The 21,968-nt window shown below is 45.7% G+C and overlaps 1 protein-coding gene and 1 long non-coding RNA gene across 5 annotated transcripts in view; one reads left to right on the plus strand and one right to left on the minus strand.

Moving 5' to 3' along the window:
• The window catches only part of Notum (palmitoleoyl-protein carboxylesterase notum), a 130,275-nt gene that overhangs the window by 105,335 nt on the left and 2,972 nt on the right, over positions 1-21,968 (plus strand). For 3 of the 4 annotated variants that reach the window (XM_070661445.1, XM_070661446.1, XM_070661448.1), the window contains 6 exons: positions 19,099-19,477; positions 19,888-19,948; positions 20,033-20,262; positions 20,707-20,916; positions 21,003-21,291; positions 21,457-21,779. In XM_070661445.1, the coding sequence (XP_070517546.1) occupies positions 19,102-19,477; positions 19,888-19,948; positions 20,033-20,262; positions 20,707-20,916; positions 21,003-21,291; positions 21,457-21,779 (1,489 nt within the window). In that variant the 5' untranslated portion in view covers positions 19,099-19,101. Of the gene's footprint in view, positions 1-18,787; positions 19,478-19,887; positions 19,949-20,032; positions 20,263-20,706; positions 20,917-21,002; positions 21,292-21,456; positions 21,780-21,968 lie in introns of those variants that run through there. The other variant, XM_070661447.1, reaches the window with a different exon arrangement.
• LOC139105419 (uncharacterized) overlaps positions 10-21,968 on the minus strand; it is a 31,738-nt gene continuing 9,779 nt past the window's right edge. Inside the window, exons 3-4 of the long non-coding RNA XR_011546184.1 lie at positions 795-1,132; positions 10-528 (exon numbers count right to left, since the gene is read on the minus strand). This is a non-coding gene — a long non-coding RNA (uncharacterized lncRNA). The remainder of the gene's footprint in view (positions 529-794; positions 1,133-21,968) is intronic.

Consider the following 21,968-nt stretch of genomic DNA (forward strand, 5'->3'; position numbering starts at 1 on the left):
GTCGGCGATGACAGCGTTACGGTGCACCGCGGCTATTTGCGGCGGCCGCCTCTAGCGCTCGCCGGAAAACCAAGCCGCACGGCGAATTGCGCGAATTAGACTGTTAATTGCCGAGACGCGTCGGAAATTAATTGCACCGAGATGGGAATGTAATTGAAGATCTGGACGCAAGCGCCCGGTGAGCCGAGGCCGACGTGCTTAACAGATTTTTCACGTGAAAAGTGTCCGCGGAATATTAAAACTGCTATTCCATTTCGCGCGTAAACGGGCGTTTTTAACGTGACTGCAAAACGATCGGGGAAATTTTCTAGTTTCAATCGGACGGGTTCGTATCATTTAATGTTTAATAAATGTTTCGACTCGTTTAAAAATAGTTTGCCGCAAAAATCAGCATACATCTGCATGCCTGACAAATTTTCCAGCACATACGCTCTCGCAAATATCATAACGCTGATATAAAAAAATATTTCTCACTCACCGGTTCGATGCGCGGCGGCGGAGTTCAGCAACCAGGCAGCTACGATGATACTGTAACATAAAAATATAAACCATGAATTGTAGAGGTGCTCAAAATAATCCAGTATTGAAAAAAAATATACGCGTCTTTAATTAGTTAGTTTCAATTAAATAGTAAAAAATAAAAAAATAATAAAAACTCTGAACAAGATCTCTAATAAATAAAAATTTTCTAAAATGCAAAACTTTTTTTCTACTAATTATTACATTTTTATTATTTTTCATTTTTATAAAAACGACAAAAATATTAAAATTATATTAATAAATATGATGCTTACATATACGTTGCTCCGCCGAAGCAGGATACCTTTCCGAGGTCTCCTCCTCCTCTCAGATGGGACGTGACGAGTCATCTTTCCACGCACTGGACACTCGCGAAACCGCGACCGAGTGATTTTAATCACGAGAACTAATTAAAAAAAAAAAAAAAATTACACTAAGCTTTGCGCGCGACCTGGACTCGGCACTCGCGTTTCTAATTTCGCAAAGAAAAAAATCGTGCAACTACTTATCGGTGCTCCTGAAGAAAACGGCCGACGAATCTGCTGCGGTTCGTTTATTCACTTGCCGGCGACGAAAATACGTCGACACGTTTGTTCTCATGGCCGAAATCACTCTGTAACATAAAATTAATTGATTATTGTACTAGAAGAATATATGTAAAGAATTAAATTGCCGCGTTAAACAATGAAAATTATTCTATGTAAAATGTTTTCTTTACAAAACAAATTTCTGCAACGTAAAAGAACTAGTAAATAACGCGTGCGGAGCGCGCGCTTTGTAATATTCAGTTGAATATAAAAAATGAAATTGCCTCGATATTCCTTCGACACTGAATTGTGGTATTCGCGTTATCGAATAAAATTTCAAATTTAAGTTTCAATTACCTAGCGAGGAACGCGGGAGTAAAAAAAAAAAAAAAAAACTGACAAATGCGCACAGGTTCAGGTTCAGCGAGTTATTTATTAATTGAATACTCAGTTCAATGCATGATGATAAAATAAACCATGAAAATATTCTAACCGCAATTATATAAAAAAAAGTTTCTCTGAAAAAACGCCCGCTGCAACTTAGCAATTTTTTGTCGTAATGCCGTAAACGTTACGCGACGTCAACAGCATCGCGTGTAACGGCTTTTCGCCGGCGGTGAATAACAAATTAATTTCATCGAGATTCTGCTCGAAATGCGGGCTGAAAAAACGAGGCGCAACGTTATCGTCTTACTTATTATCGGCCTTAATTATCGCAATCAAATTGCAGATACCTAATAGCGCCCTATTATTATAATAGAAATCCTGAAATCATAAATCGCATCGAGTCAACTCGTTTACGAAGCGTTTATTGATCCTTCTTATAATACATAACGATGAAAGGGCTCGGCCGATAATCATTTTCATGTAATAATTTCATTAATCGGACTATGTAATTATTTTGTTAATTACCCGGCATGATTTTTCGTGACTTTTTAATAACTTTATACTCTACGGATATTAATTTTTTAACACCGAAATATAATTCGATATCGCACAATACAGTTTCTTATCGCATACCGCTATTATCTCCCCATTTTATATTAATAAACGCGTATAACATAATTATATGTAGAACCGACCAGTTCGCTAATTAAAATTGTAATGTCACATTGCGTAATCAATTGATTGTATATTAATTATGAAGATTTATTGAATCCGAATATTGTTAAGCCGAAGAACGGAGAATCAAATTGCGCCATCAACATAAAATAAAACCATGCTTTTTAGTATGGTTCGAGCAACGTGGTTTTTGATTAATTAAAATTTATATTTAACCAAAATGCGCGATCTACTACAAAGAAAGAGAGAGAGAGAGAGAAATAAACTTTCGTATAATTTTGTATATCGCGTGAGTTAAAAAATCGCGTTAAGAAAACTAAAAGAATTCAGTCTAAAGAAGACACCTGACCGAATCGATAGCAGAAGTGCTCGGAAGATCTTCACGCAGATTTATCGCAATCAAAACAATCCTGGACGTGGTAGGATCATATTCCGCTCCTCCACCCTTTTGACCACACTCAGTCTCCCTCTCTCTCCTTCTGGCTCTCTCTCTCTCTTTCTTGCTCTTCCCGACCCCTCTCACCGGTGCTCTTACTGGTTACTTCGCACGGTTTGAACTGGCCCGATTGTCAGTCGGTTCCCGACTCCGATAGTGCGAAGAGCAAGGTATAGTCGTGCCGCCGTGATCTTCCCCGCGCCGGAATCGCGACTCAACTGCTCGACGTGAGAAAACCCTTTGAATAAAAAAATTCCTCAATCAATAACGAGCGTCGTCTCAAGTTCCAAGCGTTGAGCGTCGCGCGGGAGTCGCAAATTCGAAGGGGTGCCGCGAGAGAGATTCGAAACGGGGAGGAAGGACGCCGGGCAGAGGAGAGGACGAGGTGGCGGAAGAAAAATCGGGCGAGAAGAAGAGGAGGTGTCAGTCGCTATTACTTCGTCGATCGTGCCCGGCACGTGCGCGCACCCGGCCCTCGTGCCTTCGGAAGAAGAAGGGTGCTCCGGCGGAAGGAGCGAGGAAGGAGAAGAGAAGAAGAAAAGGAAGCGGCTGAAGCGAAAAGTGGAGGCAGTGCGCTCCGGACCGTCAAGCGGGACGCCGAGGACGTGGGCGAGATCGGTGCACGCGCGTTTCAGATGCATCAGCCGCGACCACGTGACTTCCTCGAGATATCTCCAGCATCAGCCTGAGCACCGCGAATCGTCGCCGGCCGCTAATCAGGGAGAACTGTGGGTCCCGCGAGTTGAATGAGCTTTACGTCGCGCGAATGGATCAGCGAAGAAACGCGGCGCCGTTGTGATCCTTCGACACGACTAAAATGATCGGCGCAAGGCAAGATTCACATTGTTGTACGCGTACAAATTAAGGATGACATGAACTGTGACGATCGCGTGTGATTGAGGAATAAGAAGATTCGTCGCGTAAGCAACAGCTGTTAACGTACGAGGGTGTATCAAGATGCAGGCGGCGTTGAAAGTGAGTCAAAGTTATATATATATATATATATATATTTTTTTGGTAAATTTATTTTATGATTATCACACAATTGCGTATTTGGATTACGAAACTTTAACCAATGTATAAAATGTTAAACGTAACCCTGGCGCCTTAATTAAAAATGAAATTGAAGTTGTTCAGTAGTTATTTGTTAAAAAACAAATAAAAACAACTGCAAACAAAAGCGATAAATGAGCTAGATTGCGGCACGTGAAGCACGTGGGCAACAATGAATAACCGAAAATAAATCTAGATTCTTCGCTCTCGCGGTACGAATAAAAAGAGACGCTGCCGTCGCATGCATCATCAACGTAGGGGCGAATGTCCTGTGTATTAATTCCTTCTTACTACACGCGCGCTCATGCACGCACGCACACGGGGGCGCGTCGTAAGACGAGTAGCCGAGCTATCCCAATCCTCTTTTAACGCTCTTTGATCATCTGGAAGTTCTGCTTTCACGGGTATCCCCCCGCGCGTTTCTCGGCCCCTTTACCTCCGCCCTTCTTGGCCGCCGACGCCCGTGGTACGCGGCCAGGCGTGTGCGGTGGCATTTAACTTTTAAGTACGATTTAACGAAAGCCTTTGAACATCCGCCCGCCGTGGAACTCGCGAATTCCCCGAGGGTCACTCGACCTTCGTGGCCGGGCCGCCCTCGAAATCCGCCGCGATCTCGCGAGAGCTCTTCTCATGATCCTCCACCCTGTACCTTGGGTATTTTTACGCCCCTCGTGCGTCAAAATATATACGACGCCCTTTCCACGCGCGAAAACTCGAAAAATATGACGCGGCAGGAGCAGCGACGCTTCAATAAATAATGTAAATCCATAGTCGATTTTGTCGCAAAACGTCGGGCCGAGACGACTAAAGCTTTGCAAATCCCAAACAAGCACTCGTGCACAATTAAAAGTAAAAAACGGGAAAAAAAAGGGCGTGCAGATCTGTTTTCATTAAACGGGGAAAAGCGAGAGAGTGGAACGACGAGTAACATTCGACGCGATCGATTGTTAATTTCGAACGGAGGATCGCGCAATTCAATGCGGCGTGCAATATCTTTGAATTAATTTGGAGTAATTATTACATCTAAATCGGCCAATTGGAATTAATAATAAAACGCGAAATTTAATGAGCAATTTAATTTAACGTTGCTGTCGCGCGCAAGCGTTACGGTAAATATCGACAGCGTCGTTAATTACGGTGTCGATTGAATCTTGTTAGACGGGAGGCAGTTTCGCGCGCGGGCTCTTCGCTTGGTGACTTCCTGGACCACGATTCGCCTGATCTGGAGCACAGAATTCGCGCGACGTGATAAATCACCGGCGGCCGCGAATCGCGCGCGATTCCCGCAGCAGATTTATTATCACCTGCTGCCGACAGCCGCGCGCGGCTCGTATTACGCGGAAAATTAAAAAGAGAAATAAATTTATTCGCGCACGTTATTATCGCCTGTGTCTCCGACGACTGCGTTTTGATAGCCGAACCGGCGCGATTCCCGAAATTGCCGAAAATGTTCTCGCGTCCTCGCGGACCCCGAAATTGAAAAGCACGGCCAGCGGTTTAAGCGAGGCTGTGCTTTTTCCCAAGCCGCGATTACAATGGCCCAAAAAACGCGGATGCTCGCGGCGAGTCGTGTTTCCGAGAGAAACGCGCAAAATATTTTTCCGCGTGGACCGCAAACGCAAATGGTAGAAACATAGCAATCGATATATTATACATGTACATATATATAAGTATATATATATATATCTATATATACAGTATACATATATATATAATTTATAATATTTCTCTCTCAATTTCTATAGTTATAATTTTTCATTTAAAGCTGAAATATACTACTTCGCACTGCTACATTTTATTGTGTTTAAATTAATTTTGAAATATTTATTTTTTTTTTTTTTAAGTCTTTTATTAAATAATTGCGACAGAAATGGTTTCCACTTGTTACGTGACTTGATTAAACAGTATAATCTTTGATATACATTTTCAAATACTCGATTAATTTTAACTACATACTATTTTTCACTTGTATAAATATAATATTTGGAAACATTATAACAAAAAGATACTGCTTTTTTTAAAGTTTATTACTTTTTAAATAATTTTTTTATACTTTTAAAATTAAATATTTGGAAAACAGAGTTTCAAATATTAGTTTTTTATATATTTTTACGATTAATTATTTTTTTTTTTCTTTTTTTAAATTCTCAGAACGAATGCAATAATTTAACGCACGATGTAATCACTTATCTAAGACGCAATAAATGTTCGTTCGCGATGTTACACGCGCCTCTGGTCCAAAGTGGAATAAACGAGGCTCCGAAACGGAGGCGGGCGCTCTTGTTGTTCTCAGGCGATAGTGGACGAATATACCGGCCGTAAAAAGCGGAGTGGATAATTGCAGCGGCGATCGTCTATGCCACCTGCTGCCAAGGCTAACGTTACCGCGATATTCGCATGCGTGTCCCTTTGGCACCGCGAGCGGGCCGCGCTCGTTAATGAGCGTATATTGATCTGCCGAGCGCCGCATGACCGGACATCAAAGAGTTAGACGAGCAACAAGTATCCCGCCGCGAGAGGAAGAGAGAGAGAGAGGGGGGGGGAGGGAGAGAGAGAGAGCCAAAAGCCCGAGATTACAATTTAAGCCTGTTTACGTCGGGATTCCGTCTCTGTGATCTCGCGCGCCACGCATAGTCCGCGTCGATTCGGAATCCCGTCTCCTCCGGCGTTTCTCCGCCGCGCCTCTTCCCGTTTTAGCCCTTTGCTTTGCCCGTGCGCCTCTGCCTTTGCGCGCCAGCGACTCGAGATTATTTTCCCAATGTACTCTCCCTCTCTGGGCGCTCTCGATATTGCCTCCGAAATGTAAACGCCCGCGCCGCCACGCGAAGATGCGCGTTTACAAAAACAGACAAATAATAACAAGCATATTTTTATTTTTTAACCGAGCTTTGAGGGGGCCAAATAATTAGTAATAATTTTATGTACGCGTTACTTAAACTTTTTGGGAAATGGTTAGTGTTAACTTGACAGAAATAAAAAAAGAAAATATCCTGGATATATTTATGCCTGCGCCATTACGTCTGCTCCACCAAGGTTCTCGCGTAATTAAAATATAGAATCCCATCCGCATTAAACTCCCGTATTTAAAATATACCGCCGAGCGGGAAAAGAAAATATTAACAAGGCGCATTCACGGTGGCGCGTATTTCGGTCGCGCTAGAGTGGAGATAGTGAGCGAGAAAAAAGGGCGGCAACGACGCTATTATCCTGCTTTTAAGTTTCTTTTTCATTATTATTATTATTTTTTTTTTTTAACGAAGAAAAAAAGGCGGCCATTCCAGATTTCTTTCGTAATGAGAGCAGTAGGTATCAATGATCATAATAAGCTGACTCCGGGAAAATTGTACGTCGCTCCCGCCGTCATTTACCTAAACGGCTTTCACGTGGAAAACGTTCCGGCGATAAAATCTTATTGTCGAAGAGACGGCGGGGCCGCGAGATTGCTGCGATTTACCGCGAAACTTTTACGGTGTTTTCCGGTTTACCAAGACTTTCGGTGAGAAGGGAACGGGACACAGGAACGGGGGCGCGTTTCTTAGAGGCGAAAATGCTGCCGGTGAACTGGCAGGAACAATGCCCCGTTAGAGAGTAATGTCAGTGCGGATTCGTTCTACTACGTGCCTTTCCGCGCGGAAACGCCGCGAAGGCCCGGCTGGACGGAGCATTGTGCCAGCAAGCAGCAATTAGTAGTAGACGGGCGTTGTTACCTGAAGTCGAGAGGGATACTCGGTTTGTAGTATTTAAGAAAATCCGGACGCAAAGCGACAGAAGCTAGCCGCAACGGAATCGTCGTTTTTCATTACGCGACACGCGATTTAATTCAATTAAAAAAAAAAAAAATTAAATTGTTGAGTCTACAATTAAAAAGTGGAATTAACGTAATTGCAAATAATGCAAGAGTAAACGTAGGATTAATACGCGACGGATGTCGAAAACGGAAACACCAGCACCAAATTAGCAACAGCGGACGTTCCGTTCTGCCTGGACGTGTGATGTGTCGGGTACAAGGAGCGGCGGCGGCGTCGCGGGAATAACAATTACGCAGCAAACATGACTTTGTTAAACTAGGCGGACGGTGGGGTTTATACAGGCAGACCAAGATGCAGTGCACGCTGCACCCAGAGTGAACAGCAGGACCGTTACAAGCGACATGGGAAACGCCGGGGCGTCCCGACTCTGTAAAGGGGATTCCACGTACAAATCGTTATTAATGATATTTTATTCGCCGGACGGACACGGCTGACGCAAAATGAGGTCTCGGGCCGCCTAGTGAATCGCTGTCATAATATAGCACGGCAATTAGCAGCGGCAGCAATTACCGAGAGTAGACGGCGAGTTGTGTACTCAAGAAGGCGATTATACGCGCATCTACTTAAGAACATCTACATTACGGGAGATGAATAACGACGGCGATGTGGACACGGATGAGGATAATTGCGACTTGGATTACAGAGCAGCAGGCAATTTAATCTTGAAGACCACGGAGGCAAAAGTATATTTACATCGCGAACAATCTACCCCGTTTCTATATCCCCTTGCCCTTTGTGCGAATGAAGGCTCTTCAAGGTACGTTAAATAACGGCCGAGACCATTATGACGACTCTCGGACCAGGGATCTTCCGGATTTGTCATCTGTTAACGGACCTCCTCGTGTACCGCGACGGTATCTACAACTGACACCCCGAGCTCGTCGACTCAGATTCGATCATTCTAAACTCTTAGCGCGCGCCGTTCACGAAGACTTAAGTTACTCAATTGCGACAGAGTACGCTAAAGGAAATTTATCGGCAATAAAGACGTAACCGATTGACGTACGGCGGACTGAAAACTCGTCGTTTTGTCGGAAAAAAAAAAAAATGCGAGTTTGTGACGTCATGTTTCAAAATTCAATCTCCGTTCGCGAGTAGTTTTGCAAGAGAACGAGTTCAGGTAGAGATCAAGATGAAATTCGTGCTTCCCGGCGGAATAATTCCGCGTTAACGACTGGATGTCTAGTTCTCTTTCGCAGAAGAGGCTGTCTGATTCGCGCTGCTCGAGATTCGGAGTAACGACGGCGCGGCTCGGACTTAAACGCCTGCACGAAATCGTCGGGGACGATCGAGATGACGACGACAACGGCGGCGATGACGACGATAACGACGACGATAACGACGACTACGAGGACGACGACGACGGCGACGATGCTTCTGCCGTGAGGCGGTGAGCAATTAGCGACACAGCGCGGCGAGATCAGAGGCCGGGGGCGGGGTGGGGAGCGGCGGCCTAATTACACACGGTACCGACCGACTTCAAAGGAGCCGACAGTTCCTCTCCTCTCCGAGCCATCCCCTCCGAATGGCCAGCCCGAGAACAACGCTCCTCTTCCTCGTATACCCCAGAGCCCCAGCCGGCCGACGCAGACCTGACTGTGCCTTCGATACTTTTCCTCCTCTCGTTCCCCTTGCCCTTCCGGTCCGGTCTCTTCCCGGCTCTAGCTCTACGAGAATACCCCTTGCCCGGCCCTATAGATCCGCGGGGTGATTCGCGGTGGCGGCTCGCCTCGCGCTCGCGAAAATCACCGTTGCGCTATCAAAGCCTACTTGTTGAGCGCGTTTATCGCGCTGCAGCTTTCGCGTACTTTTTCGTACTACATTTCGCTATGATTGTAACGCCGACACTTTTCAAAAGTGTAAACTCATGGGAAAAATAATCGAGGGAGAAAAAAAATAAGTAATAAAATTCGAAAGGAGGTTTCTTTCCCAGTGTAATGTCTCCCGAAAATAAAATAAAAAAAAACGCGGTGAGGCTTTTCGTGCTCATGAAGAAAAGCGGGTCGGCATCGCGGCCGAACGATCAAAGGGACGACGACGGATCAGCGGCGGCCGTGAAGGTCGGCGCGCGTCCCGCGGGAGCCCGCGAGCGTGGACACACGAGTGGGCACGCGTCGCGCCGAGAAATCGACGGACAGGGCCTGGTACGCGGATATCCAGGCCCTCTTGGATCCTCCACGAGGTCGTAACGCCCGACGGGGCTTAGCCTTAGCAGCTCTCTGCTTCTTCTACCCGCGTCGTGGCCGCAAGTCATCAGTCAAGTCTTTGAGGCCGGCTTCAAGCTGCCTTCCCTCTCCAGCCTTTTTCTCTCTTTCTCCATCTCTCGCTCCCCGTCTTCCTCGAGCCCGCAGAAAAAGGCCTTTTGCCGATCTGGCTTGGCGGTGAGATCAAACGTTTCACGGTCCACCGTACGGTGAACCGACTGCGCGCGCGGGTGCGCCGCTCCAGGCCGATATACATAGATATATACGGCGGCGAAGCGAGAAAGGTCGAGGAGAAGAACGAGAGAAGGCGATGGGGAAGAAGGAAAGAAAGAACGGGTTGCGAGAGGCTCGCGTGGAGGAGAAAGGGCGCGCGGAGAGAAAGGTAGAAGAGGTCCGGCTTTGGCGAAGGAAAGGGAAAAGGCCCCGGGAAGGCACCTAAACAAATACGCGTGCCCTCGCTAACCGATCGCAAATTTGTTGAGGGCCGACCTCGAGATTCGGCCTCGCGGCCGTCGCGCCTCCAACGCGATCGATCGTACCGATTTCGGTGAATATTCACTATTACGTTAATGGACAGCCTGACCTGCTCGTCGCCGATGTCTTTCACATTTTAAACTGGCCGTCAGATCAATCGTGGAGTTAATATTTCGATGTACACGAGCGCGCGACCACGAGATATATCTGGCTCGAAGAGATCGCGATTAATGACTGCAACACTTTGTAAAGAAAAAAAAAATAAAAAACATTTTCTACATTATTATGCCTATGTATTAAATTTCATATTTCCAAAAAACAATTTTTTTTTTTTTTTTATTTTAATGTACATACGTTGCGCGAAATACAAAACATATTTTCCGCATGAAAATTTGTGACGGAAAATAACGAGAGTAACTAGCTTCAATTTCAAAAAGCCATTCACACGTTGTTTTATTCGTAAAATATATGAACGCATAAAAGCATACATGTGATACCGTAAAAGTAAAAAAAGAATTATAAAAAAAAAAAAAAAAAGAAGAAAATAGTTGACGAGGATAAAATAAAGTTTACAAAAATACGAGACGCGCAAATCGAACGACGTAACGATATAACACAGCCGATGAGCCTCGCGGCGAGCCTACGGGTGAGATTCACGTCCCGATGGGGTCTAATTAGCAATCGAAATGAGCGGCCGCGAACACGCGAAGGTAATTTCCCATTTACGGCCCGAGAAAACGCGGTGGATCGCGGCGTCGCCGCCGTAAAGCCCCCGCCTCGACGGTCGTTGCGAATTCACCTGGTATCCCGGCAAGGCGCTCCTCTCCGGGTGAGAAAGAGAACCGCCGGGAGACGGATCTCGTTACGGGGCAGCTACGAATCGTATTATCGATTTGTACGGCGTCGCGGATTGGATGGGACCTTTGATGTGCGCCGAAGTTCGCCGCGGAGGCTTCCGGAAAGAGCGGTATACCTGTGTAATACGCGCGAGTCCGGATCGGGCACACCTGAAGAATCTCTCGGTGAGGAAGCGGCCCCGCGAGATGAATACGAAGAGGAGGAGAAGAAGAAACGGACCCTCCGAAGCGTACGGCGGCACGAAGTGTGCCCCGAGAGAAGGAAGGGAGGAGTAAAAGAGAGAGAGAGAAAGAGAAAGAGAGAAAGCAAGGATCTTCGAAATAAGCTCCCGTAAAATCATTGCCTACCTACTTCGCCCGCTACCGCGCCGATTACGTCCGATCTCACCTAACTCGTTTGATATCGGGCAAAGTCCGAATTTCTTTCGAACAAGCCGACCGTCCGGTTCCAAATCGCGCAGCGAAATACAAAACTCTATCGTATTTCGAATCTTTCCTGATTCTTTCTTATTGTCGAATAAATCTCGGACAACGATTACCAAGATGCGACGATTTTAAGTAATAAGATTCGCCCGGCGCCGTTGAGTTGAAATTATTACGCTTTTAATTATTTAATGCCCGTAAACGATGGAAGGTTAATTAATTTAGAGACCGAGATAATGTAATGCTCAAGCTTTTGCTGCGTGATTTGATCCTTTTTCTCAAGTACCGCGAGCCCGTTCAATTCTTTCAAATCTTTTTTTTAAAAGGGAGAGAACATAATTTATATTCGAACGACATCAATACGACGACAGGTAACACTTAGAACCGCTGTGCGCGGTCTCTTTCCTCGTTGGCAAAGAAGCCGCCCTAATATCAGGGAGGAACGGGAGGGAGGGAGGGCAGATGGTCCCTCTCGCGCGTGCAAAAACGCCATTTCCAGCGCGCGCGGCCGAGCCCTCGAAACGAGCGGCCATAATCGATGTTCCGTCTCTCGCGCCTTCGCGTTTCTCGCTTCCTCTCCTTTCCTCGCGACTCCTCAGGCGAATCAAGGTTAAAGTTCGCGACGGCGGCTACACGGGCGGAGATTTTTCCGGGAGAGCGGTCTTTTTTGCGGGCTCGCCGCCTCTCGTCGGGCTAGAGGGGAAAAACGGCAATCTCCCTGGTTCCGCGGCGAGTTGCGATAGCGCGGTACTGGGAGAGAGCGCGCGTTGGGTGAGGGAGTTAGCAAGAACGCGGTGTAGGCGGCACATCAAAGGCGCACCTCGGGCGTGAACGAGCGAGCGGGCACGCGGCTCAAGTAGAGAGCGGAAGACACCGCCACCAATCCTACCGCCATCCAATATATTTACTCCGATGGACCACCGCTACCATCACACCGCGCCGCCAAGTACCCGCCGCCCGGCACCCACCTCGGGCACCGCCGAGGCCGTCATCGCCGCCGCACTACCACTATCGCTGTTACCACCGTCGTCACCGTCGCTGCTATCGTCGTCGTAGATGCGCCCGTAATCGTTGCAAGCCGCGCAGCGACCACCGTGCAACCGCCAGTGTCGCAGTCGCTGACTTTGTTCGCGGTACGCTCGTTTTTTTTTTTTTTTTTATTCTCGTCGCTGTCGCCTATCAATTCCCGCCAGAGAATACGCACCTCAGATTATCATCGGCGCGCGTTATTTCACGCGTTGTGCACTTGGGTCGAAGATAAAACGCGCGCCGGATGGAAAATTGTAGAATTTTTTCGCGCCCGGCTTCGTTCGTTACTTTTCCTCAAGTAATCTGTATCCAAAAGTTTTCCCCGCGCCGTCGAGTGTCCGTGGTCATTGTCATTCAACCGCGCGATTCAACGGTTTGTATTATAGCTTCTTTGAACGCGTCTGCGGAAGTGCGGTTTTAAATATGTGGTACCGCGAAAGTAGTTCGCCAAACTTTTCCACGTTGTCTGTCTCGAGAAGATGCGACTTCTAATTGTAATTTGCAGCCGCGCGTATCTTGAGCTGCGCTTGCCAGCTCGAAATATAATATGTTGCATTATGCATTCTAATTTCGGGCACGTTACCTCATTTTTCCCTCCCTTAACTTTAAGTCGGAATATATCCTGCTGGCCTCTGATAAAGCTAACTGTTTATCTCGCGCATCTCGACGACTCGGCGCGTTGATTAGACCTTAATTCTCTAAGAGATTGCGTCCGTGCAAAAATTTATCTACCTGAATTTGCGCACCCGGAGTCCCGCGGAACTTCAATTGACACCTAATCCGACGGTCCTTCCTCTCGTGTTAATTTTTTTTCGCTCTCAACCGGGTTAGTCATATTTCCTCGGGTTTTCTCTCGCCGCGCGGATAATTAGCGCCGACGGGAATCGCGACCTGCGTTACAGCTAGTTTATGAACCCGACGCCGGGAAAGTGCATTGATCCCGCGGGTCGCCGGCAAGCAGGCCAACCGATAAATTAGTTGCCAGCAGATATCTCCTTCACTTTTCCTTCGTACGGCGTTTCGAAGGCGCGCACGATGCGGCGCGGCGCGGCGCGGCGCGGCGAAGCTGAGCTGAGCGAACGAGCGAGCGAGCGAGTGAGCGGGCAAAGGCGAGGCAGGGCAAGGCAAGGCAGTCATATTTCAGCCCTTGTTAGGACGAGGGGCCCCTGCCGAGACGAGCCAGGGAGAAAATCTCTTTGACTCGCCGCTCCGTGCCTTAATCCACTGGCGTATATACCCTATCTTGCCACCTGCTCTCTCTTCCTTCCTCGTCTCTTCCTTCCCTTCACCCTTTTATATGTGCCTATCTCCCGCTTTCTCTTCTCCCGCCTCACTCTCTCTCTCTCTCTCTTTCTTTCCTACCTGCGGCCCGTTGTCCAGCTCTTTTCTCCTTTCAGTTCTACCGACGTAAATTACGACGGATATTTACGCCGATTTTTTCAGCTCTTTTCCTGCTGTTTTATTCTTCTTTTACGAGTGTTTTGATTTAAATGGATGTGATATACGCCCGCCGCGGCTGATCATTGCGGGATGTTATATTAATTACCGGATCTAGTCTCGGAGGATGTATGCTAATATTTGCTCGTTCTTAGACATGTTGATGTATCTAGACGCCTAGAATATAGATGAGATATTTACCTTAGGATATTTTGCTATCAAGCGCGGAATCGCGAGGTATGCTGGTTTCAGAATCAATTTATAATTAGCATATATGGATACGAAATAATATTGTCCTGCTGACTAAAATGTATAGAACGTTAAGCTTCAGCTGTTATTGTCCGATGTAAGTTCGTTTCAAAGAATTCTTTTACGAGGTACCAAGAGAAAGCGGATTTGCATTTCTTTTATGTATTTTCTACGCAGGTTTTTTTCTTTTACTTTTATCTTTTTTTTTTCTTTCTTCCCTTTTTTTTTTAAGAAAACCGAAAGTATTCGAAAAATTTTTAGCTTTAAACAGAGGCGTAAATACATAAATACACGAAGAAGCGACAGGTGATTTCTTTTGAGGATTCAATATCGATACTGAGATATCGGGGATGTCATTTATTGAGCGGCGGAGAAAGAAGAAAATATAATATGCATAAGCATAAAACACTGTTCTTTTATCTGGGAGTCGTAAAATGACGATCATGGCTGTTTCATTGTATCGGTATGTGATAAGCTATTCGAACGGAAATAGATCGCGCTGCAGTTCTGCCCTCCGGAGAGACACGCATATGTATATTCGCGCAGCGGATAGATATCTCGCGCACGTTTTTAATTTAATGTCGAATTTGCATGCTACATTATTCTCTATTGCAACGACCAGTCGACGAGATCGATGATAATGAAAAATAATGAATATTCATTCACCGCGGCTTCTCGGTGTACACAATGTGTCGTTAAATCAATTTTAGAATTGCCGAGTGAATTAACGAACTCGTAACTGAATGCCTGCGACAGAGTTAACTTGTTTTTTTTTTGTAGATTCCACCGGGAATAGACACCTAAAGTGCTTTAGGAAATCGTGAAGACGAGCGAAACATTTCGGAGGGCGTAATTTAGCGTAAGAGTCCGGCTGAAAGGCTCGCCTTTCCCCCGAGGGGTGGAAACCGCCGGCTCAGACACGGCATTCGGGGATAGCGTAATTCGGCACCCTCGCGGAACCTTCTTCCCCTAGTGCGGCTGGCGCTTGTTAAGTCGCGATAGCCACGTTCGTCGGAAGCTCGAACGCTCACTTTCGCCAACTTCTCCTGGAAGGAGCCGCAGCAACAACCCTGCCGCGGCCGCCACGTTGCGCGGTTATGGTAATGCGCGGTTTGCGGTGCATGTTAGCCGGCCGGGCCGGCTCGTAATGGTAACGAGACGGTCTCTCACCATCATCATCAGCATCCAGACGACGACGAAACGCGATGCGAACGATCAACGACTCCCGGGCCGGCCGGCAAGACGCACGGCCCTCTTTCAAAGGCGCCGACCACTCCGGCTATTTTTAACCTGTTTTCGTCCCCCTCGTTCATCCCTCTCTGTTCCTCCTCTCCTCTCATCTTTTCCTGTCTCTTTTTCTCTCTCTACGCCGCGGTTTCTTGCAGCTTACATTACATGTTACCGTCGATTAGCGAATCGGCATTTGCGATATCGAACGATCTGATTGTCAATTACGTTTCGCAATTGAATAAAACAAAATTGGACTTTGCTATATATATTTTTTTTTTTTTTTAATTGTGTGAAAATGATGCACGGTTTTCCTATAGAGAAACGATACATTGTGCATCGACGTATTTGTTCTAATATACATATATGTATGTATATATTGTAATATTTTATGTAGATTTAGGGGATTATCATATTATGCGGGTATACATACATACATTAATCGATTAAAATTTGTAGGGAAGTTTAATTTAATCACACATACGCGTAATTAAATATTTACGTGTAATATTTTAATCCTTCCTGTCCCGCCGTTATTATTTCTCCATTACTACGTACTTAAAATATTTATTTCCCTTTGCCGTATTTAAATATGCCTGTCGATGCACCGCGTGCGTCGTTTATATTCCCCGAAATTACGTACACGCGAAGAAAAGCTAATCGCCCAGGCCAAAAATTCCACCGTGAATTTTTGTATTCGTATACTTTTCTATATACTGTCAGAAAAATCAAATCCCAAAGTATGAATAAATTGCGCTTTTCTCTCTTTTTCTCTTTCTTCGTCATTCCACGCGTGTGCATTCGCGCACGCCGCATCGGCGGAATGCCACGCATCACCAACCACCGGAGTCAGTCAACCTCGAGAAGGAATCAGGTGTGGAACAAATGAATTCGCGACGGGGGAGGCGGATCAGCCTGGCTCCTTAATCTCGCGGAAGCGAATGCTTCTTTTGTAGAAGACGGACTCGTAAAGCAGGGCACTGCCGTTCAGCGTTATTTCTGCTCCGATGCTAAAGTTCAAGATCATTTACTTACATGAAAGGATAAGAGGAATCAATGGACTTTTTATATATTTTTAACCAGTTGAAGAATGTTATCTTTTAGCTACTGCACGTCGTTAAATATCGAGACCGCTATTTGTAGAATATGTTGTAAATTAATTAACATCATTGGAAACTGTAATTTTCTAATTATTCGCAAGCGTCTTTTATAATTCTATATGATATGAACGATGTGATAAATTGTAATCATATTAAAATTAAATAATTTATATTTTATTTCATATAAAAACCTGAAAATTCAAGTGCATCGTGCATAGTGAAATAAAATAATGAAGTAACGACGAAAAAGATAAGTTCTGGTGTTAGATCCTGAATGAAATTCCTCGATAAAAATCGCGACGAAGAAAATGTCCCCGTCGGGAAAGAGAGGAGCGTAACGAAAGTTTCTATCGTTCTCTTTATCACACTAACGATAATAAAATATCGACGGATGCGCGAATATCCGGAGCTCGCATAAGCGCGGCCCGCCCCGCCTCGCCGCGCCGTAAAAAGCCGTTCGGATCGCGGCCATTTATCTACGGCGTGATTCATCTCTTTGACTGCGGCGCACGGTATCTTTAAACGTTTTACCTGCTACCGGATTCCCTGCAGCTAGTATACGGCGCACCGCCGGTCCAAGTAACAGCCGTCACTTTGTCGGCTTTTGTCACGGGGATTATGCGCCGGGTGGCAAATTATGACGGACACCTTCACGCCCAGGACACCTTCTAATGCGCCGGCCACGGAGCCGGCAAAAAGAAACGGAAAGGAGTGACGGAGGGAGGGAGGGAGAGAGAGAGAGAGAACTGGAAGTTCGTAATACACCTCGAGTACATGTTCCTTGAGAGAAATCCTGGGGTTACGCAAAAATCTTTGAATAACACTTGGTTCATGTTAACAAATTAAAAAATGTTAATATCTATATACTTAAAATTTATACAGATAGAAAGTTGTTAAAAATGTCATGGTTAGTTAGATAAAATTTTAGTGTTTGGTTAAATTTTTTTTATTTAAAAAAAGAACCGAGTGAATTTGAGAACATCGATGAGCGGTACTTGATAAAAAGCACTAACGTTCGTGTAAAGATGTGTATAGACTTGGCGAACGAAGAGCGAACGCGAACATTCACAAAAAAATCGACCACTACAAAAATAACACCCCAATAACACACACCGAGGAATGCGCTCGACCGCTGCTCGTTCGCTAAGTGTACACACACCTTTACGATATCGTTGCCGAACTGTGGCTTTTTTGTTCAGGGCGGCTTTTCAGCCCCTTTTCTCTCAATTCACGCTTTCGAATAGCCCAGCTCGGAGGAATAACGTGAAACCACCCCCTCCGCAGTCAGTTCGACACCCCCCGACGAATTGATTTACGGCATAATAAAGCGGTTAAGCGCAGAATGGGAGCGCACCCCCTTTTTCGAGTCGTCTACTTTATTTATGGCCTCCCCGAAAGTTTCGATTCGACGCGGATTCTCGAAATCGCCGCAAGTCCGTCGCTACGCTTTCCCGATAATTTGTGGTTGCGCGAAAGGCGCCCGACGAGAGAGGGACATGCCACTTTCGGTCCCAGCTTAAGTTTTACGGTAATAGAGGGGTTGCTGCATACCCCGGGTACTTAACGTCGGCGAACCATGAAACGTTTTCCGCTCGGCCGTCCTTAATTTTTTTAAGAAAGCCGGAGTGTCGCGTCACGCTGGTGCTTCGAAACCACGTTGAACCACTCTAGCGATTTTCTATGGATTAATGAAAATTCCGGGCTGTAATTTGGAAGCTACGACTTTAATTATAACCTTTCTATTGGTTACAGAAAAAGGACCTGGTAAATAGGGTACAGATGTTGCTCTCTAATTTTTTGGAATCAACATTTTACTCCAAAAAAAAAAAAAAAAAAAAAAAATTAAAAGACAACGTGAGTTTTGAGACATATACCTTATTCACTGGATTTTCGCTTTCGTATGTCTTTGATCTTTAAGAAAAAAAAAGAATTTTAATCAATTTTATATATCGTTAAAAAATTGTGTGTCTGCGTTTCGCACGGACCGCAGGATAATCCCCGGTCGACAATCGACGATTGCGGCGGAATCGTTACGTCGCGCGGCGCGTTTCTTTCGCGGCCACGACGCAATGCGAAGGGAAAGGCGAGAGAGGTGGACCACCTTTTCTTTTTGTTCCCGTTGCTTGCTCTGTACGGAGCGGAACCCAATCCACCGTTTGCGGCCCATTATGCCCGATCATAATTGCGTCGCAACAACGTTTCTCCTTCCTACCATCCGCAGTGTTGGCGGCAGGCTTTCATCTCGGGCCGAGATCGAGACCGAGCTTCTGTTTCCGAGGTGTTTCCGCCGCCGGCTACCGTCCTGAATGTTGGAACTTGATCCTAAGTAGTCGTTTTCGTGAAAGAGGGGCAAGAGGCCGAGGGACGTCGTTGCGGTAAAACACCGATGGATATGGCAACCGGACGCGGGATAGAGAAAGAGGGGCGAAAGGCGCCACGCAGCTCGGCGTCCTCCGTTATCATCGTTTTTTAAATTATTCCCTCATCAGTCGCCCATTTGTTACGCGTAATGCGTTCGGCCCGATCGCCTCATGCGTTCACCAAGATTATCCGTAATGGGCGGGAATATCCGCGCGCGGAAGTTGAATTTGAAATTGTTAATTATCGAAATAATATTTGATAAGTCAATGATCGATAAAATGTATTACATTTCATAGGGTTGTCGTTAATCGTTTTGTTTTGCGTATTTCAGATTATGCCGTACTTAGCGGCGTTGATCCTGACGATAATCGCCGAGGACAAAGCGACGAATACGGTCTCCGTTTCCTCGGTCTCCCTGGGCTCGCCGGAGGAGTACCAGAGCAACACGATAAGGAAGGTGATGAGTTACTTGGGGAAATACGGGCTGGACGATCAGAGGGCCCTGAAGAGAGTGTATCTGAGCAACAGGTCGATCACTTGCAACGACGGATCGCAGGCCGGTTTCTACCTACGAAAGTCCCACGGTTCTAGGCGATGGATCATGTACCTGGAGGGCGGTTGGTACTGCTACGACCATAAGAGCTGCAGGACCAGGTGGATGCGGATGCGGCATTTAATGACGTCGACTCAGTGGCCCGAGACACGCGACGGTGGGTCCACCGATCGTTTATAATTACCCGTCGCGCGGAACCAAAACGATTTTCCGCTCGTGCATCCGAAACTCCGCGCCGCGTCATAAATTAATTTCGCGCTGATCTACCATGGACGCGCGTTTTTAAACGTCCCCATTGTCCCCTCTCGTCCTCTCCCCTGCATTATTTTAATAATAATACACGTTGGCCGATGGACACTTTTGTTACATAATTTAATTCGGGAATTAATAATCTAAATTAAAATTAATCGAGAAATTCGGGTTAAAATTTACCGCCGGTCGGATTCATTAAAATTCTGTACGTTATGTTTTCTAATAACTGTAAACCGTTATCTCCGTTTGTCGTATATTACTGTTAGTTGCCATTAATTGCAAAACTTTTATAATTTTATTTTATTTTTTTTTTAGTCGGCGGAATGCTCTCGCCGAATCCAGATGAAAATCCATTCTTTTGGGGCACGAATCACGTGTAGGTATTGTCTATCGTATGGTCGGCTTCGCGTTGCCGCATCCCGATCACGTATTTACGTAACGATGTCGTTATTTTCCATAGTTTCGTTCCTTACTGCACGAGCGACAGCTGGAGCGGCACCAGGGCCTTCAGGTCGCCGAGCGACATGTTTTCCTTCATGGGGGCAGAGATCGTGGTGCAGATCATCCGCGACTTGGTTCCCCTTGGCCTCGAAAACGCGAGTGCCTTTCTTTTGGCCGGCAGCAGCGCGGGCGGTACCGGCGTGATGCTGAATTTGAATCGCGTTCATAATCTGATACATCACGAATTGGGTACGTTGCAATTTATCAGTTACCGTCCTAATTAAACGGCTCCCGTCGGTATTATAAATAATTGCCGCAGTTTCGCGGGGACAATATATGTTTGCCGTTCGACAATCTAATTATGTTCTCCGTTTTTTTTTTTTCTATCACATTTAAACTTAATAAATTTATCGGGATTATTTTTGTTCGTTTTTTCATTATTTTATTGCTTATGCGTTTGAATTAATTACCGCCTTAATTAAACAGCTCCCGTCGCCATTATAAATAATTGCCGCAGTTTCGCGTGACAATAAACATATTTGTCTCTCGACAATATAATTGTGTTCTCCGTTTTTCTTCTTTTTACATTTGATTAATTTATCGATTAAAATAATTTTTGGTTTGCTCTTTTTTTATGTAATTTTATTGCCTATGCGTTTTAATTTTCAATTAAAATAAGATCTATTCGCATAGGTTTAAGGCACGTAGCTATACGCGGTGTATCGGATTCCGGGTGGTTTCTCGATCGAGCGCCCTACTCTCCGAATGGCTTATCACCGATCGACGCGATCCAGAAAGGAATGGAATTATGGAATTCTCGGATGCCTCGTAATTGCGTAGTCCGATACCCTAACGAGCCATGGAAGTGCTTTTTCGGATATCGACTCTATCCAACTCTGACCGGTGAGTCCGTCTCCGTATTATGAAAAATGTCAAAGGAATCGAAATGCCACGAAAAAGGTTTAATCTCTTTCGTTTAACACCCTCAGCACCGTTGTTCGTCTTTCAATGGATATTCGACGAGGCTCAGATGAAGGCCTACAACGTAGCCGCGCCAGTTACGAGGCAGCAGTGGGACTATATACATAAAATGGGCGACAGCCTCCGGCAGACGTTTGAAAATGTTACCGCGGTCTTTGCTCCAAGTTGCATTAGTCACAGCGTCCTGACGAAAAGGGACTGGAAGATGATCAAAATAGATGATGTTTCCTTCGCCCAAGCGTTATTTTGCTGGGACCAAATGCCGATCGGAAATTATCGCGGCAACGAGCGCAATAAGTAAGTAACCGAATGAGATTTGTTCCGAAGTTCGCGTGGTACGCCGGGTGGAAGTACGTTCGCCGATACTGTGTTATTTGTCAGAAGTGTAGCCTCGGAACCCTCGGCAAATAAATCAATGATGATCAAAGGCCCGAAGAGATAATGTTTTTCGTTCTGCTACAGTACTCACTCGCAAATCGAGACCAATCAACCGTGCGGGAAGTCGCTAAAAAAGCTATTGCGTTCTGGTATCAGAAAGGGAAATGGTACCACGATCGAAGACGGAAAAAGCAGAGTTGGATCCTCTACGGAAATGCAAAAAGCCCGATTGTCCGACGTTGGCAAAATGCAGGAAAGGAAGCCGGTCTCCGGTTCGGTTCAAGAGCGGGAGAATAAGAAGAGGCGAAAGAGGAAACATAAAAGCCGAAGGAGAGACAGGAAAGAGAGAGAGAGAAGTAAGGAGGAGAGAATGAAGAAAGAGAAACACCAGCGAAGAAAGAACTCTGGTACGTTTTAGCAATGCGCAAACATGTTTTGAACCTTGCTCAATAACAGTCGACATTCTTCGAATAATTCCGAGCTGATACAAGATTTTATAAGAATAGATTGGCCAGAAACTCATTTAGCGCTGCATACTTAATTCCGCCGGGACAATATCCATTTTAATATTTATTAACTTATAAATTTGATATTTA

The sequence above is a fragment of the Cardiocondyla obscurior genome, linkage group LG09 (genome assembly GCF_019399895.1).
Source record: "Cardiocondyla obscurior isolate alpha-2009 linkage group LG09, Cobs3.1, whole genome shotgun sequence".
NCBI lineage: Eukaryota > Metazoa > Arthropoda > Insecta > Hymenoptera > Formicidae > Cardiocondyla > Cardiocondyla obscurior.